The 16,001-nt window shown below is 48.0% G+C and overlaps 1 protein-coding gene across 1 annotated transcript in view; it reads right to left on the bottom strand.

Moving 5' to 3' along the window:
• KIF26B (kinesin family member 26B) overlaps positions 1-16,001 on the bottom strand; it is a 444,580-nt gene that overhangs the window by 275,946 nt on the left and 152,633 nt on the right. The window contains exon 3 of the mRNA XM_073899899.1: positions 3,827-4,363. Within this exon, the coding sequence (XP_073756000.1) occupies positions 3,827-4,363 (537 nt within the window). The remainder of the gene's footprint in view (positions 1-3,826; positions 4,364-16,001) is intronic.

Raw genomic sequence — 16,001 nt, forward strand, 5'->3', positions numbered from 1 at the left:
ATTTCATATCTCTCATCCTCGGGCTTCTCTTCTGGCAAATGAGAGGATTCAAATAGATCACGAATACTGGTATCCCTGCCTTAATGTTCATAAAATATTTTCATATTTTTCTTAACTCTGTTGTCCAACAAACTTACAAGGTGGGGGGGTTCCATGGGTGAGGAAATAAATTAAGATGTTAAGCTACTAAGCTGAAGTTCAACGAGCGCTGGAGCCACAGACTTGAGCCCTTGGTGAGAAGGTCTCCGAGTCTCCCACCCTGATGCAAAAGACAGCAACCATTCTAGTGGATTCTGTGATTCTGGATTGGAATATGAACGTTCTATTGTTTCTGAGCATTATGTGGGTACAGTCTCTCCTGAAATTATTTACTATAATGAACAGAAATCAGGCAAAAGCAGCTGCTGTTCAAAAAGATGAAATTAATCCACGGTTGACTACAAGGAAGTCACATGTTTTCAAAGTCAAAACCCATGTGATCCATGGAAAGTTCTAGAGCATTTTCTGCTTCCCACATAATGTATACAGACTGTGTTAACTGTCTACAAGCTCATCGAAGAAAGCCTTTCCAGGAAAGACAATTGAAGGTTGCTTCTTGAAGACTGTGGGTAACAGGGAGCTTGAGGAATTTGAGGGACCTCTATCTGACCCATGTGAAGGACTCCCCCTGTCAGTGTTGGAAAGCCTGTCCTTGTGTCTGTCACCCTCCCTGCACTGAAACGGCAAAGGGCAGTGTCCTCCTCTCCTTCGCTTCCGCAGGCCCTGGGCCCGTGGGTGTGGAGCAGAACTCTCAGCAGCAACAAAGCCTAGATGCTTCTCTGCCCAGGGAACTGCTCTGGCACCAGGCCAGAGGGCTCTCTGCTCTGTAGGGAGGGAAGTGGGAGTGTGGATGGGCAGGAAAAGTGAGGTCAGCTTTCAGTGCAATCAACCATCTCTGCTGAACTGGCTAGACTGTGAGCTGCAGAATATTTACTGCAGGGAGATGTCCATAACGGGAGACATTCAGTCTGGCCAGACCCAGATCACCCAGCCCCAGGCATTGGGATGACACACTCACGACACGGGGACGCTGATTCGCAGCCAGGCACCAAATCTCTTTATCCCAGACAGATACCCTCTGATCCCTTTATCAGTCTGGGGGAAAGGCATGAATTAGTCTGCTCTGGAGTTGGAGAGGAGCCATCAAATTTACCCAGAAAAATCTCAAGTTGGTGGCTTGCATGAATCATCCTTAGACCATACCAACATGCCCTTGCCCACAGGCTGGAGTGCGAGCCCTTCTGAGTGCTCTCAGAGCAAGCTGGGCAGCTCTCACCACCTCTGCGTTCACCTCCCTGGCTGATATTGAGCGGTTCACCTGCTTCGTCCCCTGAGGACCACACGACCCACGGCAGGAGCCCCACCAACACCCAGCAGATGTCCCGCACTTGATTAGAGCTTAATAAACATGTGTTATTGTACCGGAGATTCTTTCTCATCAACGGTGGAAGAAGAGGAGGAGCAGAAAGAATCATAGCACAAATAAGAGAAATGCACCAATAATCCTCAAACTTGCTTACAAGCAGCATCTTCACTGGCCCCCACCCCACCCCCCAACACATACAAACTTTCCTAACACTTTGACCATTTTATATGAGAGCACCAGCTCCAAGTCCTTCTGCCCCTGCTCATTAGTGCTGGATGGCAGCTGAGTCTTCCAGCTAGCACCTGATATATGTTAGAAGTGCTTTGGGGCCCAGGGAAATGAAACATGAGTTGTCTGTGTAACATGAGCACGTGGCTAGCACAACCTGGGATGTGTCGAAAATATGACCTGGGGAGAAGAATGTGAGCCGGAGCATTTTATTTATAGTAGCGAAAACCTAAACTCTAGTAATTGGCACTTGGTTACATAAATCAGGCCATACTCAGATAATGGATCATATTTATATAATGGCTTATTATGCTACCATTAAGGGTCATATTTTAGAAAACCATATAATGGCACGGGAAAATGCACCCAGTATATTAAGCGAAAAGCCGATGACAGAATTAAACATCATCACAATTTTATAAATTGTGTTCCTATAAAATACTGGGAGAACATGCGCCCAAGTGTTACAGAGTCTATTTCTGGGTGAGGTTGACTTTTAAAATCATACTTATGCTTTTTTGTATATTCTGCATGTTATTTTACAGTAACCCTATTACTTTTTGTAGTTTTCAAAATAATATATTTAAAATCTCAAACAGAAAATGTATGTGATTCAGCAATGGGAGGGGGCAAGTGTATTCAGGCCCCCTAGGAAGCCCCATCAGGGTGCCACTAGCTCATCATCAGATTCATGCCATGACCCAGAACATTCCAGCTAAAAGTAAAGTGGCAGGTAGGCCCCTGGAAGTCAGGATAGGAGTGGTTTTCTTTGTATGCCATGCCTGAAAAGGAGCCAGATCCAGGAAAGATGTTGATAGGACACTGCTCTGGGATACAGTGGTAAAGTTGGGAGCAGCTGAGGGAGGGAAACCTGCTCCCCCAATCAGGGGCGAGTCGGTGCTGGCTCTGTTAGCAACTGTGGGGCTGCAGGTCCTTCGATTTCCCCGTCCACAAAGGAAAGATCCAACATCTGTCCTGCCTGCTCACAGGCCCACCGTGAGGTTACATAAAATGACTCACACGCTATATTTCATAAACTCCAAAGCACCCACCCAATAAATGAAGTTGGGCAGTCCAAGAATGCTAACTTCTTAAGATAATGATCCAGGCTCCCCACATTCCTTCAAGATATCAAGAGAAGCCATCTACACTCTAGAATAAAGTCACCAGGATTTTGATCAGCCACATTTAACTCATTTTATGTTTCCCTGCATCTTTGCCCCACGTAACAAAAATGATGCTGTGTTTGCTCAACTTGCTTCTTTTCTCTCCTGGACACATGGACAGACTGACTTTCCCAGCCTCCCCTGCAGGAAGGGAGGCCAAACACCTGGACTTTTGCCACTGGAATGTGGATGGAAGTTACCTATGCCCTTTCCAGGAGCCCCCCTCCTGCCCCCCATGTCCCTCTGTGAGATTCTCCACAATCTCATTTTTCCCTCATTTCTTGGCCACTTGTGCAAGATCTGGTGGCAGACTCTGAGGCTTCTGGAAAATGGTGACATGGAGACCAGTGGAAGGCCATGCACCAAACACCCAGTACGACAGGACCATGAGTAAGAAGTACCCTGAGATCATCTGTCACACCAGCTAGCCTCCCTGACTAACACACTCTATGACCATGGCCACCTCTCCATTCCACAGTGACTGTCAATGCTTTCTGCTGCTTCCCACATGCCTGATGCAGGGGACACAAATGCATATGGTAAACCCAACTGTTATCCAACAGAAAACTCACCCAAGAGAAATTAAGACAATTTTGTTTTAGATTCCTTGACAGATTTAGGACCTGTTCTCTTATTTCTTTAGGGAAACTTGGGAGTATGTGCTCATTTCAATAACTGCAAAGAGAATATAAGAAAATGGGAAAACACTTTCGGTAAACCTTATCCCAACTGTGTTTAAAGTGAGTTGCAAACAAAAAAGTGTTATGGTCCATCAAGGCAGAAGAGGTTAGGAAGGGAGTCTACACCTCTTCCAGAAGGTCCAGACAGTGGAAGCAGAGTGCTAGAGAGATCACTGGTCCCTCAGACATTTTCTCTTTATTTAGCAACACCCAGTGGGGCCACGTGGAGGCATTAGGCTCTGAGTTGGGGAGTTCCCAGAAGGAAAAGAGCAAAGGCAGGGAGTGCTGCCCACATCTCTGTTTTGACTCCAACCAAACTTACTCTAACTTGTTCAGAGGCCACTTACCTGGTATGGATACAGGGTGACCCCATTGGTTCTCGACAGGGACCAGGTGCCATCCAGGTACTGGTGAGCCTGGATGGCCACTGAGTTGAGGATGTTCCCATTGCTGGGACTGGTGGCCATCTGGAGGCTGACCTTGGCCTGGTGGGTTGGGGACCCACTTTTTTTCTCGGCCCCATTGCTGACCCCAAGGCTGTTGGGTTTGCTGCTATGCTTGTTGCTGATGAAAGCCGTGTAGTTGGAGGAGGCCCAGGGAGCAGGCACGAAGGCCCACTCTCTGGGCTGCTGGAGCCCACCCCCGGGCCGGGGCCCCACCAGGGTGGGCATGTTGGAGAGCGGTGGGGGCGAGCCAGGGGAGCCTTCATAGTGCTCGCTGTCAGCTGCCTGTTCCAAGGTCAGCACCATCTGGATGGCCTCCTGCTTCAGCTGGTTCAGGTGTGTGGTACAAACGTCACAGCGGTTGTCCTTGTCATTCCATGCTTTCCGGATGGTGTTGGGGACCTGGAGCTTGTCATGAATCACAGCCGAGAAAGCAGGGTCCTAGACACACAAGCAAAAAAAAACAGGAGAACCTATCACTCAAGGCTGGTAAGTGCGATTCACACTAGAGTTAAGCCCTAGATGAAGCCAGAGTTGAACTGTCTGATAGACATCCAACAGAGATGAGCAGCCAGACTGGCAGGACAGCCTCTGGTGGACAAACACAGGTGACGAATGTAAGATTATGACGGTGCAGACATTAAGGAACAACTTAAAAAAAAAAAAAGATGTCTAAGCCAGGATAGTCAAATAAGAACATTCCAGATTCTTTTCCTTGTGTCCGCTAAGGAATTACAGCCATGCCTGGCTCTCCCCAAGGTGTTCCCTAAGAAGGGGGGAGTGCAGTCATTCTGGACTGAGGCATGTGGTCCCCTGGTTCCCTGTGGCCCTTGGAACATTGGTAATTGGTGGAGATTCCGTTCTAAGAAAGTCTTGGCCTCATCAGTACTGTGTGCTAAGTGCCACCAGAAGAAAACCAAACGGAAAGGATTCTGGACCAGAGACCCAGCCTGCTCCAGCAGCCTAGCAAGGTCTGAAGATTCACTGATTAACATTTGCTCACGGCAAGCTGGATACACGTGCCTGATATCCTGACCGATTCAAAGAAAAATGTCTCCTTGGCAAGCAGTCCAAGATACTGTTCCCCACAAACTTCATCTACAACGAATATTCAAAATTCTTTAGCTCAGAAACCCTTATCTCAAAGCAATCAGAAACTGAGCTGAAGGAGGACGATTTCTTTCCTTTACTTTATGTGATTTTTACAGGACAACGGGACTTCACAGAGAAACAAGTGCTAGGAGTATTAACTGGTTACCAGAATATTCGATTCTAGTTCCAGCTTTGCTACTAATTAGATGTGTGACCTTGGATAAGCTACTTAGCCTCACTGAGACCCTCATCTGTCACATGAGGCCATGGCCTCTCCTGTGGTAAGGTCCTTCCAGCTCCGTGACTCTGATTGTGGAGAAATTGGGACAAGAGAGTAGTTCTGTATATTATATGGATAGAGCCATACGCCACCTCGGGGGGGCCTGATCAAACTTCTGAGATCCAATATTTTTTTGCAAATAATGGACGAAGCTCATCTCTAGGCTTGCTTTCCTCTAGGACATTAGAAGAAAACCTGCCCTTCTGAAACCTACTGTCAGCTTTTATGGGATGGAAGCTCCTCAGGACTGAATGGAGTCTGATGAGCTGTGTGGGGCAGCCAGGGTGGGCAGGAAGATTGGCAGTGGGAGCGCTGTTTGTAATGAGGGCCCATCTTGAGTGTGGGCTGCAGCATTTTGTTTTCCCTGTTTAACTACCCTGAAGAGCTCCTCAGCATGCACTGATTAACTGATTAATAAATCACGAGGTCTCTTTATACAGCAGCAACAAGGAGTGGCTCACAAGGCAGAAACTCAAGACTGTGGTATAAATGACAGGAAATAATAGGAGGTCAAGGTTGATCAAGTCTGGTTGACAAAGTGATTCGAACCATATGAGACTTGCCTCGTGGCAACCTTCTCTCTGACTGCTGATTTGCACAGAGTCACATCACAACTCAGAGCAGGTGGCACCCAAATGGGCAAACAGGGCCCCTCAGGGACCACATTCGAGCAGACCTTCACTTCTGTTTTCAGATAAGGAAACTGAGCTCCAAAAGGGTTAAAAGCTTGGATGACGCCCAGATTTCTCGACCACTAGTTCATGGTTTTCAGGGCCGAAGAGTCATATTCCTCCCTGGACTCATATTTTTTTGCACGGACATATAAAGTTTTCACCTCGTCCATCTAGGAAGTGTTCATTTACTCAAAAGAAATTTATTTGAGACTCCATATGCCAAGTTAGAGTTTCTTGCTTTTTCTTTTTAAGATTTTATTTACTTATTTGAGAGAGAGAGAGAGCGTGCACAAGCATGCAGAGGGAGAAGGAGAAGCAGACTCCCCACTGAGAAGGGAGCCCAATATTAGGGTTCTATCCCAGCACTCCGAGATCATGACCTGAGCTGAAGGCAGATGCTCACCCAACTGAGCCACCCAGGCGTCCCCATGTCTCTTGCTTTCTAACATTACATAATGAGAATTTTCCCTTTTTGATAAATGTCATTTGAAAATGTGATTTTTAATGACCATACCATATTTTAGCCTTTAGTTGTTTCAAAGGCCAATTACTTATTCCCAGGTTCTACTACATAATTGGAGATAGTGTAAGAAATCAGAGACTGGCCTTCAAGAGCAATCCACAACCCATGGCTTACGCTTTCAAGGCACCAAACTATTTGGTTTCACGACACCTTGAATTAATTGCTGATTTAGAGTATTTGTATTAAGTCAAGCATCAGGAAGAAGTGTCACAGCAAGGAGGCAGATACGAGACTAGTCCCATCCACACATCACAGTTCATTTTAGATCCTTGAAGAATCTGGATTTAACTTGACATCTGCAGCTCGGGAAAAGGGCCACATCCATGGACAGAAAAGGCATGAGCCCGCTTCTAAGGACTCCTTTTCTTTGTTTTTACTGCCCTCCCTTGAAGTAGCGCCTTCTTTACCCAGCCTATTGCCGTTTGCTGCTCAACTTCTAACATTTAATAAATAATGTATGTTGGCCAGGCCCCGCACCGGGCTGAGGGCCTAAGGCTGCATGAAAACAATTCCTGTCTCCCGTGAGTCCACAGTCCAGGGAACCTTCTTGGTTCCTGGATGCCACCTCCAGTCCAGAACCAATCAACACCCACTGGGAGGACACGCGGACCTCTGCGCTCCCCTCCTGGTTCCCAAGGCGTCAACAAAATCATCCATGAGCCCTGCAGCGGGGCCCACTAGCAGAGCGATGGACGCGGCCACAGATGCCAGGAAGTAGCAAAGAGCCACTGGGGTCTCATTCAGAGGAAAGCTGAGATTGATTCTTGAAGGAGTATGCAACTGCTGGCTGATATCAGAGGTGTTCCCTAAATTAGACAACCCTGGCTCCAAAACCCTCTGGGCGTTCTTATCCTCAGAAGGCCTTGGTAGGTCAAGAGATGGAGCTTGTGGAAACGAAAACCCTTTGCACATGTTTGTCCATACATTATACATATTTTAGTGGAACTCAAAACTCCAAAGAGGGTCGGTCAACCGACACCGCTTTCTGTAAGCGTTGGAATAAAGAGGATGCTGCTTCAGGGGAGGGGAGTCCTCGATAGGGAAGGCTCACAAGCGCCAACCTTTTCTGTCACAGACACACAAAGGCCTGCATGGCCCAGGGGAGAGGGGAGGAGTGTCCTCCAGGTCAGTTAGCACCAAAAGAAACCTGGACCCAGGGAAGGAAGGAATTAAGCCCCCAGTCTGGCTTCCTGCCTCACTCACGGGCTTCAAAGACATTCCTAGGGTCCAGTCCTGGTCCATCCTGTGACCTCAGGAAACAATCACATGGGAACAGCGGGAATCTGGCACAAGCTGAGTCTCTATCTTCAATGTCCTGATTTTCACTCACGTACAAAAATGGGCTACTGGTTTTGGGGCCATATTTTCAACCTAAATTTTAAGGTTAAGGGTTCTGTGCCCAAAACATTGTCATCTCTCAGAAATAACAAAATTATTTGTCCTCCACATCTGCCATGATGAAGAATTCAAGAAAACACTGAGGAACCTGGTAACGTTCCTTAGAAGGAGGATTAGGGAAAAGTGAAGGTCATGTTCAGACACCCCATCCGCCCCCCATCAGTGACTGCTGGAAAGGAACATAGAAAATTCCATAAGATGGTTTTCCAACACCTTTATATAAAGCACTTCTACTTTTCTAGGGGCATTTTGGGAAAAGGGACATCCTGCCACGTCCCCTAAGCATCTCTTAGACTAGTGACTCTCTTTAGGTTGACCCCCGGTATTCTGGCAGACTGATCTAAGAAATTACAACAAAATCTCTCTTCCCCAGGCAATGGGATCCATGCCCATGGCTTCCAGAGCCATCTATACCCCAGTGACTGAGAATTCTCTCTTCCTGTCCCTCTCTTCCTGGCCTTTCTCCCAAACTCTGAGCCTTATATCTCATGCCCCTCCTTGGAAAATATCACCCAGATAAATACTCTTCAAAGTGACAATTCAAAATTAATTTTATTTTCCCCTAAACCTATTTGTCTTCTAACAGTCACTATCAAGGTAGAAATAGTACCCTTATCCATTCTGGTGCCCAGGCTAGAAATCTAGAACCTCCCTCGTCTCCTCCTTTGCCTGCCAGTCTAGTGGCCAAAGGTAGATGGTACCTTCTAAAAGCTCTTGCCTGCCCCTCCACCACATGCCCGCTGCCATGATAAGGCTGTCAGCACTTTTCACATCACTGTGAGAATCTCCCCGATTCTAGCCTTGACCTTGAATCTGCTTCACCCCCAAACCAACTTTACTAAAATGCAGATCCTGGTCCATCCTGTGACCTCAGGAAACAATCACATGGGAACAGCGGGAATCCGGCACAAGCTGAGTCTCTATCTTCAAAGTCCTAATTTTCACTCACTTGCTTTCCTATACTTGTACCCGAGAAGCGATCTTACTTCTGTGGGTTCTATTTGTAGAACTCTCTCTCTACTAGACCGTCAGCTCCTTGAGAGAAAATAGTCTTTCTTTCCATCTTTAATTCTCCCTGTGTCTAGCACAGTGCCTACTGCCTAATAAGGGCTGGACGAATATTTGTGAAATAAATAAGTGAATGAAAATAACTAAAGCAAGACAAAAACAGCCAAGTAACAAAGTTGGTCTGGGCCCACCGGTCGTTTATTTTGTCTAAGTGAGCCAGTTGCCTATTTTACAATTATCATGAAACAAATTCTTCCAAATCTAATGTCACTAGAGTTTTCCAACCTATTCCACCTGGCTAGAAAGACTAATGTGGGTCAACCATAACCCGGATGTCCTCCTTTGACCTGACTCTTCCTTCAACTATTAGAATACGTTCTCCATTCTCTTGCCTCAATACCCAGTCTCCTACGCTTTTTCCTAAGTTGCCAGAAAAGTAATGTTTATATGCAAAGGCTTTTTTTTTTTTTTTTTTTTTACCATCAGGCCAGCTGACCGGCAGGAAAGCAAGGGAAACCTACATAAAGGAGTATTCCAGATTGGCAGGACACCCCTGGTACAGCAGGGCTGGACCCCCAGCGAGCAGGTGGCATGCTATTGTCCAAAAGTGGGGGGCCGGCTTTCAGAGCGTGAGGCGGGGCTGCTCACGAGAGCGCAGATCATGGAGGGGGAGCAAGGACACAGGAATTACTCCCCAGGCAGACCGTGTGCTAATGGTCCTCACTGCTTTCTGTCCCATTTCATCCTCTGCTCAGCCATAAATGCTAATGCCACTTTCGAGGACAGGGGTATTGGTTTTTTCCATGTAATTTTAGCCAAAAGTGTACTTTGACCGCATTCCTCCAAAGCCTCTGGGTCTGCAAGGGAGGCAACAGCTGGAGTCAGCGTCCCGCATGTGTCATACACATTTCTGTTGGTGTTTGCTTCTGATTTATTATTCTAGAGGCCTCTAATGACAAGCTCATCAAGATTTAAGCTGTTCTCCTCAAAGGCGGTTTCTTTCCACTTAGTTCCTAAAACTTTCTTCCTCCATAAATGTTGTCCCATGAGGCCTGGGATGGCGGGTAGGACTCTGAGAACGCAGGCAGCTTCCCAGAAGACCACTGGAATTCACCTTCGCACTCCTTAGAATCTTTCCAGCTAGGGTTAGCATTCCCGCCCCTCCCCACCTCCCAACACGTTCCTCATCAGTGTTTTTTCTTTCTCAAGAATCTGCGTTCTTCACAGTGGTTCTATCCCCAAAGGCAGGTGCCCATGTTAATGATTCTCTTTTTTGAATGGAAACAGCAAAATGGAAAGTTTGCAAACCAACAGATAGCAGACCTCAGGTGCATCTGAACCAAGAACACAAACACTCTCATTCCTAGCTCAATATTCAAATATTTGGACTCAAATGCCCCTCAAAGAAGTGGTTATTTTTCTTTTCTGCCCCGGTAATTTCAGAAGGAGAAAGAGCAAGATATTCTGACCACATCTTAATTAGCCATGGGCAGAAGGGAGAATTTAAATATCTGAAATCTAAGGATGCACCCAAAATGCCAACTACTGGATGTAACTTCTTAGGGTGATATGGTCCCCTGTGCTCACCAGCCCCCCTGATCTGCACACCTTACTTTCCATACATCAAGGGGATGCATCCGGTCCTGACGACCAACAGTCCTTCCCAAGTGAGACTCTACTCATCCAGTCATCTTGTTGAATCTGCCCAGAGCAAGTGATCAGCAGCTAAACATCAGTTCTCTACTCCTGTTGTTCAGAGTCCCCAGTCCTCCAAACCGGGCATCGGACTACCCTGGAGGGAAGCCAGGGAACATCAGACCATGACAAGTGATGACATCTCACTGCCCTAGGTGGTGGAGAGTGACCCCCTCTGCAGGGGTTGCTGTTCTCACTAACACCGTGCAAGCTGAAGAGGGTCCAAGTGGTTGCCTGTGTTTGGCACAAGGACGCAAGGCTCGTTCTGCAAAGTAAGGTGCTTGCGAGAGGGAGGAAGGCAGAGGGGTGTGAAAGAGCACACAGGGACCGATATCATTCAAGCTCCTTCCAGGTGAGGCCTGAAAGCCAAAACAACCACCACAGCAGGGACAGCAAGTAGCCCCGAAATCACCTATGGCCAGCACCCTGGCTTCATTAACGTGAAACCTCCCTCTGGCCCACGAGGCCCATCTGAACACAAGGCTTGTCATCTTCCTTCCTTGCTGCTTTGTGAGCCACCGGCGCTCTGCTCAGTAATGATGATCACACGCAGACACAGGTCCTCTGCGTGTGAGCAAGAATGAACGTAAAGGCATGCTAGGTAATGAGCTCAGAGAGACCAAAAAAAAAAAAAAAAAAAAAAAGGACGGCCGCAGGAAGAAATGTTAAGTGTCAGACCACATTTGTTCTACATAAGAAACCAAATTAACCTGGGATGTAGTGCATGGGCCCCACCGAAGCAATCTGGCTCTGCATCAGGGCAGGGAGATGTGGGGGCAGCTTCGGCGGGAGCAGCGGTGGTGCCCACCGGAGGCTGCCCAGCAGCGGGGTGCAATTAACACAGCTGCTTGCAGCACTGGGCGTGAAAGTGCTGCCGCTGATAAGACCCTTCTGCTTCAAAAGAAAAGAGCTTTTTAATTAGAACTTAATACGATGAAGAACAGTTCATGGATTTCTTGAAAGAATCGGTGCGGTGTCCCTCATTAGGATCACGGACATTTTTTAATCCCATGTCTCGTCTTTTCAAACTCAGTGGCACGGCTGGGGTCTGTCGATTCTCATGGAAACATTCCGTTACACGTGTGCAAGTTTCAGGCCCCTGCTTTACCGCTTCGGAACTATTAGAAAACCTCCCCAATCTTCAGTCTCCCCAATGTAAAAATGGGAATTGAGAATTGTCCCTGTTTTATTGAGCAAGGATTAGTTTAGGTCATATGTGTAATGTGGGGCACACAGTCCTGGTCCTTGGGAAATGCTAAGTGAAGGTAGTTATTATTTTTTTTTAGATTTGTATTTATTTATTTGTCAGAGAGAGAGAGGGAACACAAGCGGGGGAGTGGGAGAGGGAGAAGCAGGCTCCCCGCTGAGCAGGGAGCCCAACATGGGGCTCGATCCCAGGACCCCGAGATCATGACTGGTGCCCAAGGCAGATGCTTCACCCACTGAGCCTCCCAGGCACCCTGAAGGTAGTAATTAGTGTGAGCGTAACACTCTTCAGTGTCGAATACCACACGTTGTGTTTATGAATTTAGTCCTGTGGATGATGATGATGATGGCAATGCAGTGGCCATGATCTCAGGCCTTCCTTTCAACCAGGAGGATTTAGCAAACCCCTCCGGAATTAAGAGGTGAGGACATGATAAAGAAGAGGACATAAGGTCTTCAGTTAACATCTTTCATATTCGGGTAAGTCAAGATGCTCTTAAAAGAAACCAAAGTAAGAATGGGTCCGTGGAGCACAGAGCACGGGGCCCCCAGCCTACTGCTCTGTGCTCCAAGGTGCAACAATCTAAGTCTCCATTTCCACGGAACCGAGAATACAAGAACCACGACTGGCCAGTTGTCTCCACCTCTGCCCAGAAGGTGAAGAAAGAGGAAGATGGCTTTACCTTAGTTTAACTACCCTCAAACCTGAAAATCTTGCCCTCCAGGCTACCCCCAGGCCCTGGGAAAGAGGATCTGTTCACAAACAGATCAAGACCTTCCGACCAGGGAGTAGATGCTCGCTGAATACCTATCAAGATGTTGCCTGAACTGAAAGGTTCTCGTTCAACCCGACAGACAGACAAAGCGCAGGAGACGTCACAGATATGAAGCCCCAATTAAGATTCTAATGTGGCACACTAGAATTCTACCTTTGAACTATTAAAGTCTATCTAGGTTAGATGTATTTCTTATGTGTGGGCTATAATGTACCATCAGGTGGCACTAGATTTTTTTTTCAATCTCTAAGTAGTTGGATTAGTTTAACGCTGTTAAGGAGTCTGTTAATTATCTAATTATGAAATTGCCTGATGCTTCTTTTTCCTTTAATGGACTTTGTATGCATGAGATGCTGCAGAAATGTACTTGGCTATGTTTTTTTGGACTCAGTACAAAAAGATAAAGTACCTACAATTTGCACTTGGTGTTGTGCTTAAAAGACAAAATTTTAACAAACTCTTTTTCTGCCATACCCTACAACACACTCAAATACTTCTGCTCGTCCCCTTGTGACCTAACCCTTGTGACCCAGTGTTTCCGACCCTGTGTAATCTGCTTCAAGCCGTCCTGTCAGACACCTGTCTCAGGGGTCTCCATGTGACCCTCCTGCATAGTCAGGGTGGGCATCTTTCTGTCCAGAGAAGACCCTGCATTTCCCTGCCTCTGTGCCTTTGCTTGAGTCCCTGCCCTGATGATAATTCCCAGCCTGCCTCTTAAACCACAAGAAAACTTGTGGGGGTGATGGAGATGTCCACTATGGTGGCAGTGGTCTTGTGGGTGTATACATATGGCTAAATGTATCAAATTGTACACTTTAGATGTGTATGGTTTACTGAAAGCCAATTATATACCCATAAAGCTAAAAAAACAAAAAACAAAAACAAAAAACAAAAAACCCGTCCCTCCAGCATAAGGCCCAATTTGGGCATGAAATCTGACTCTCAGAAGGGATGTCTTCCTCCTGCTGACCTCCAATGCACTTCTCTGATCTGAATTATTCGTATCATTTAGCAGACACTTCCTTGTTAGTTACACCTGGACATGTTCTATCTCCACAATCACGGTAAATTCCAAAGGAGCAGAAACCATGCCATGATTTCAACAGTGATGATAAGTAGAACTCTACCCCCCAGAGTCTACTCGAGACAGTGGCCAGGGTGATCCGTGAAGTCTTAAATCTCATGCTGACCTTCCTTGACTACAATCCTCCCTGGCCCACCTGACTTCCCTCAGAGCCAAGTCACAGTCTATGCCCTGGGCCTGCAAGACCTGGCCTCGCCCCGTCTCTAAGCTGTAACTCCCAGATCCCGGGACCTCTCTCAGATCCTCTGGATCCTGTATCAGAATCTCGGGGGAGTAGGGCTTGGAATCTGCATTTTAGCAAGCCTCCCGGGTGATTCTGGGGCATGCTGTCATGAACGGATGGGAAGGGAGACGAAGCGAGGGAAGGCAGGTGGAAAGGGACATCCGTCCCTCCCTTTCAAGCACCCCACCCTCACTGTGGCCCTCGGGCGGGGGCTTTCCACTCCACCCTTCGAACTGCCACTCCTCTGGAAACCTCCGTGCCAGGGACTGCTGCTGTTTTTAGACAATAATTCAAGACAATGGTAAATGGCTCGTGGGACAGAACCCAGAGACTATGGGTATAAGGCAAATGTCTCTTCACCAAATTCTCTCCCCGACTCCACTGGCTCTCAACCCCTGGTGATTTTGACCCCCAGAGGACATTTGCAAAGACCAAAGACATTCATAGTTGTCCCAACCGGGAGGGGGCTACTGACATAGAGTGGGTAGAGGCCAAGGATGCTGCTAAAAATCTTACGATACACAGGAAAAGCCTTGCATACCAAAGAATGACCCAGTCCCTGGTCAGTTGTGCCGAGGCTGAAAGCAAGGCGAACTTCCTCTCTGACTCCTGGTCACCCACTGGCCTAGGAAAGGACTTGGGCAAAGAAGCGGGTGCTCTAAATCCAGAAGCAAATGTGGCTCCTGTACCACACTCACAGCAGTGTGGAGACCCGAATTCTCAAAAGCACAGTCTCTTCATATTGTGGCTGTTGGGTCGTGGCTGACAGTGGTGCAGGGCTGCAGATGCACGCGGGCTGGCCAGCCACGGGTTGGCACAAACCCCGGCCCGTGCTGGTGAAATGCAGGTCCCCAGCCCCCAGCGTCCCTTCTGTCTGGATGCACATGTGACTGCTGCACCCCCTTGGGCTGCTGACAGTGCCGCCAGTTATTTACAGGGGCGTGGTGGGAAGGTCTGATGTGGGACCCACATCCCATCCGCACGAAACCATTCATCTGCTTCGCCGCTTCGGCAGCTGTCATTTACGGCCTGGCCACCCAGCCTGGGTTGCAGCGGGCACCTCTGCAGTTGCTCTTACTCTGAAATGGCTTCAGGCCTCTGCCCAGATTTCATATCACGGTAAGTTGGCAGTTTCCCTCTGGGACAGGGAAAACCAATGCCACGACAAGAGAAACCCACCTCGAAGATGTAATTTGATGCAATTACAGAGAAGACCAGAGATTTCGTTGTCCCTGTGGAACCCACACATATGCAGCACAGACCATGAGCCAGGCTCTGGGCTAGCTAGGTTTCGGTGGGGGAAGTCATCAAGGCTTTGGCCCTAAGTGCCCCCAGTTGCAGTGTAGATCCTTCGGGGCCGGGGCCTGAGTGGCACATTGTTGTTTCCACTCAGTACGCAGAGATGGCCGAGCACGCCCTGGGCAGGGGAAGCGCCCGTAACATTGGACAGATGGACCTCTCCAAAACCCAGTTGTGGGATATCGGCTTGGGGCCCAGAACCATGCATCAGTAGACATCACTTGCTTATTTGGGGCGGGATGGGTTCATCACGGGATCATCAGCAATACGTCCTACCCTTCTTCCTTCCCTAAGGATCGTTACTGAAAACGTTGGAACCGAAAATTCACGGAGTCGAGCAGAGCGTCCCAGAAACAGCCTTGAGCATGGCAGGTGGCAGAGCCGATGGACAGGAGGGGCAAGAAGGCCTCATCAGGGGCTTCCCCCACCTCTCCGTCCCTTCCGAGATGCCGGTGCCACAAGCTGATAGTCAGAGAGGGGCAGGCGCTGGTTTCAGACGCCCCCGGGGTCTCCACGGGAGCCTCGACTTCGACAGCTCTCCCGCTAAAGCGCTCCTTGATCTTCCTATTTTTAAAGAAGGCTTTTGACTAATAAGCCCCATGAAAGACAGATTTGAATTCATCAATTCACGTACGTTATCCACCTGCACAGATGAATTGTATAGGAAACTTACAACATCGACTCCAGTGCCCAAACGTCTAGTGTGTTCATCTTAACGAGAACACAGACAGCCTCAGCAGCAAGAGTGGAGAGCAAAAACTGCATGGAAGCATTCAGGGGAGCGAGAGGGCCGCACTCCCCACTCTCCCCACACCGCACAC

Source organism: Callorhinus ursinus, unplaced genomic scaffold, assembly GCF_003265705.2.
Source record: "Callorhinus ursinus isolate GAN/ISIS: 27379988/994484 unplaced genomic scaffold, GSC_fseal_2.0 scaffold13, whole genome shotgun sequence".
Classification (NCBI taxonomy): Eukaryota; Metazoa; Chordata; class Mammalia; order Carnivora; family Otariidae; genus Callorhinus; species Callorhinus ursinus.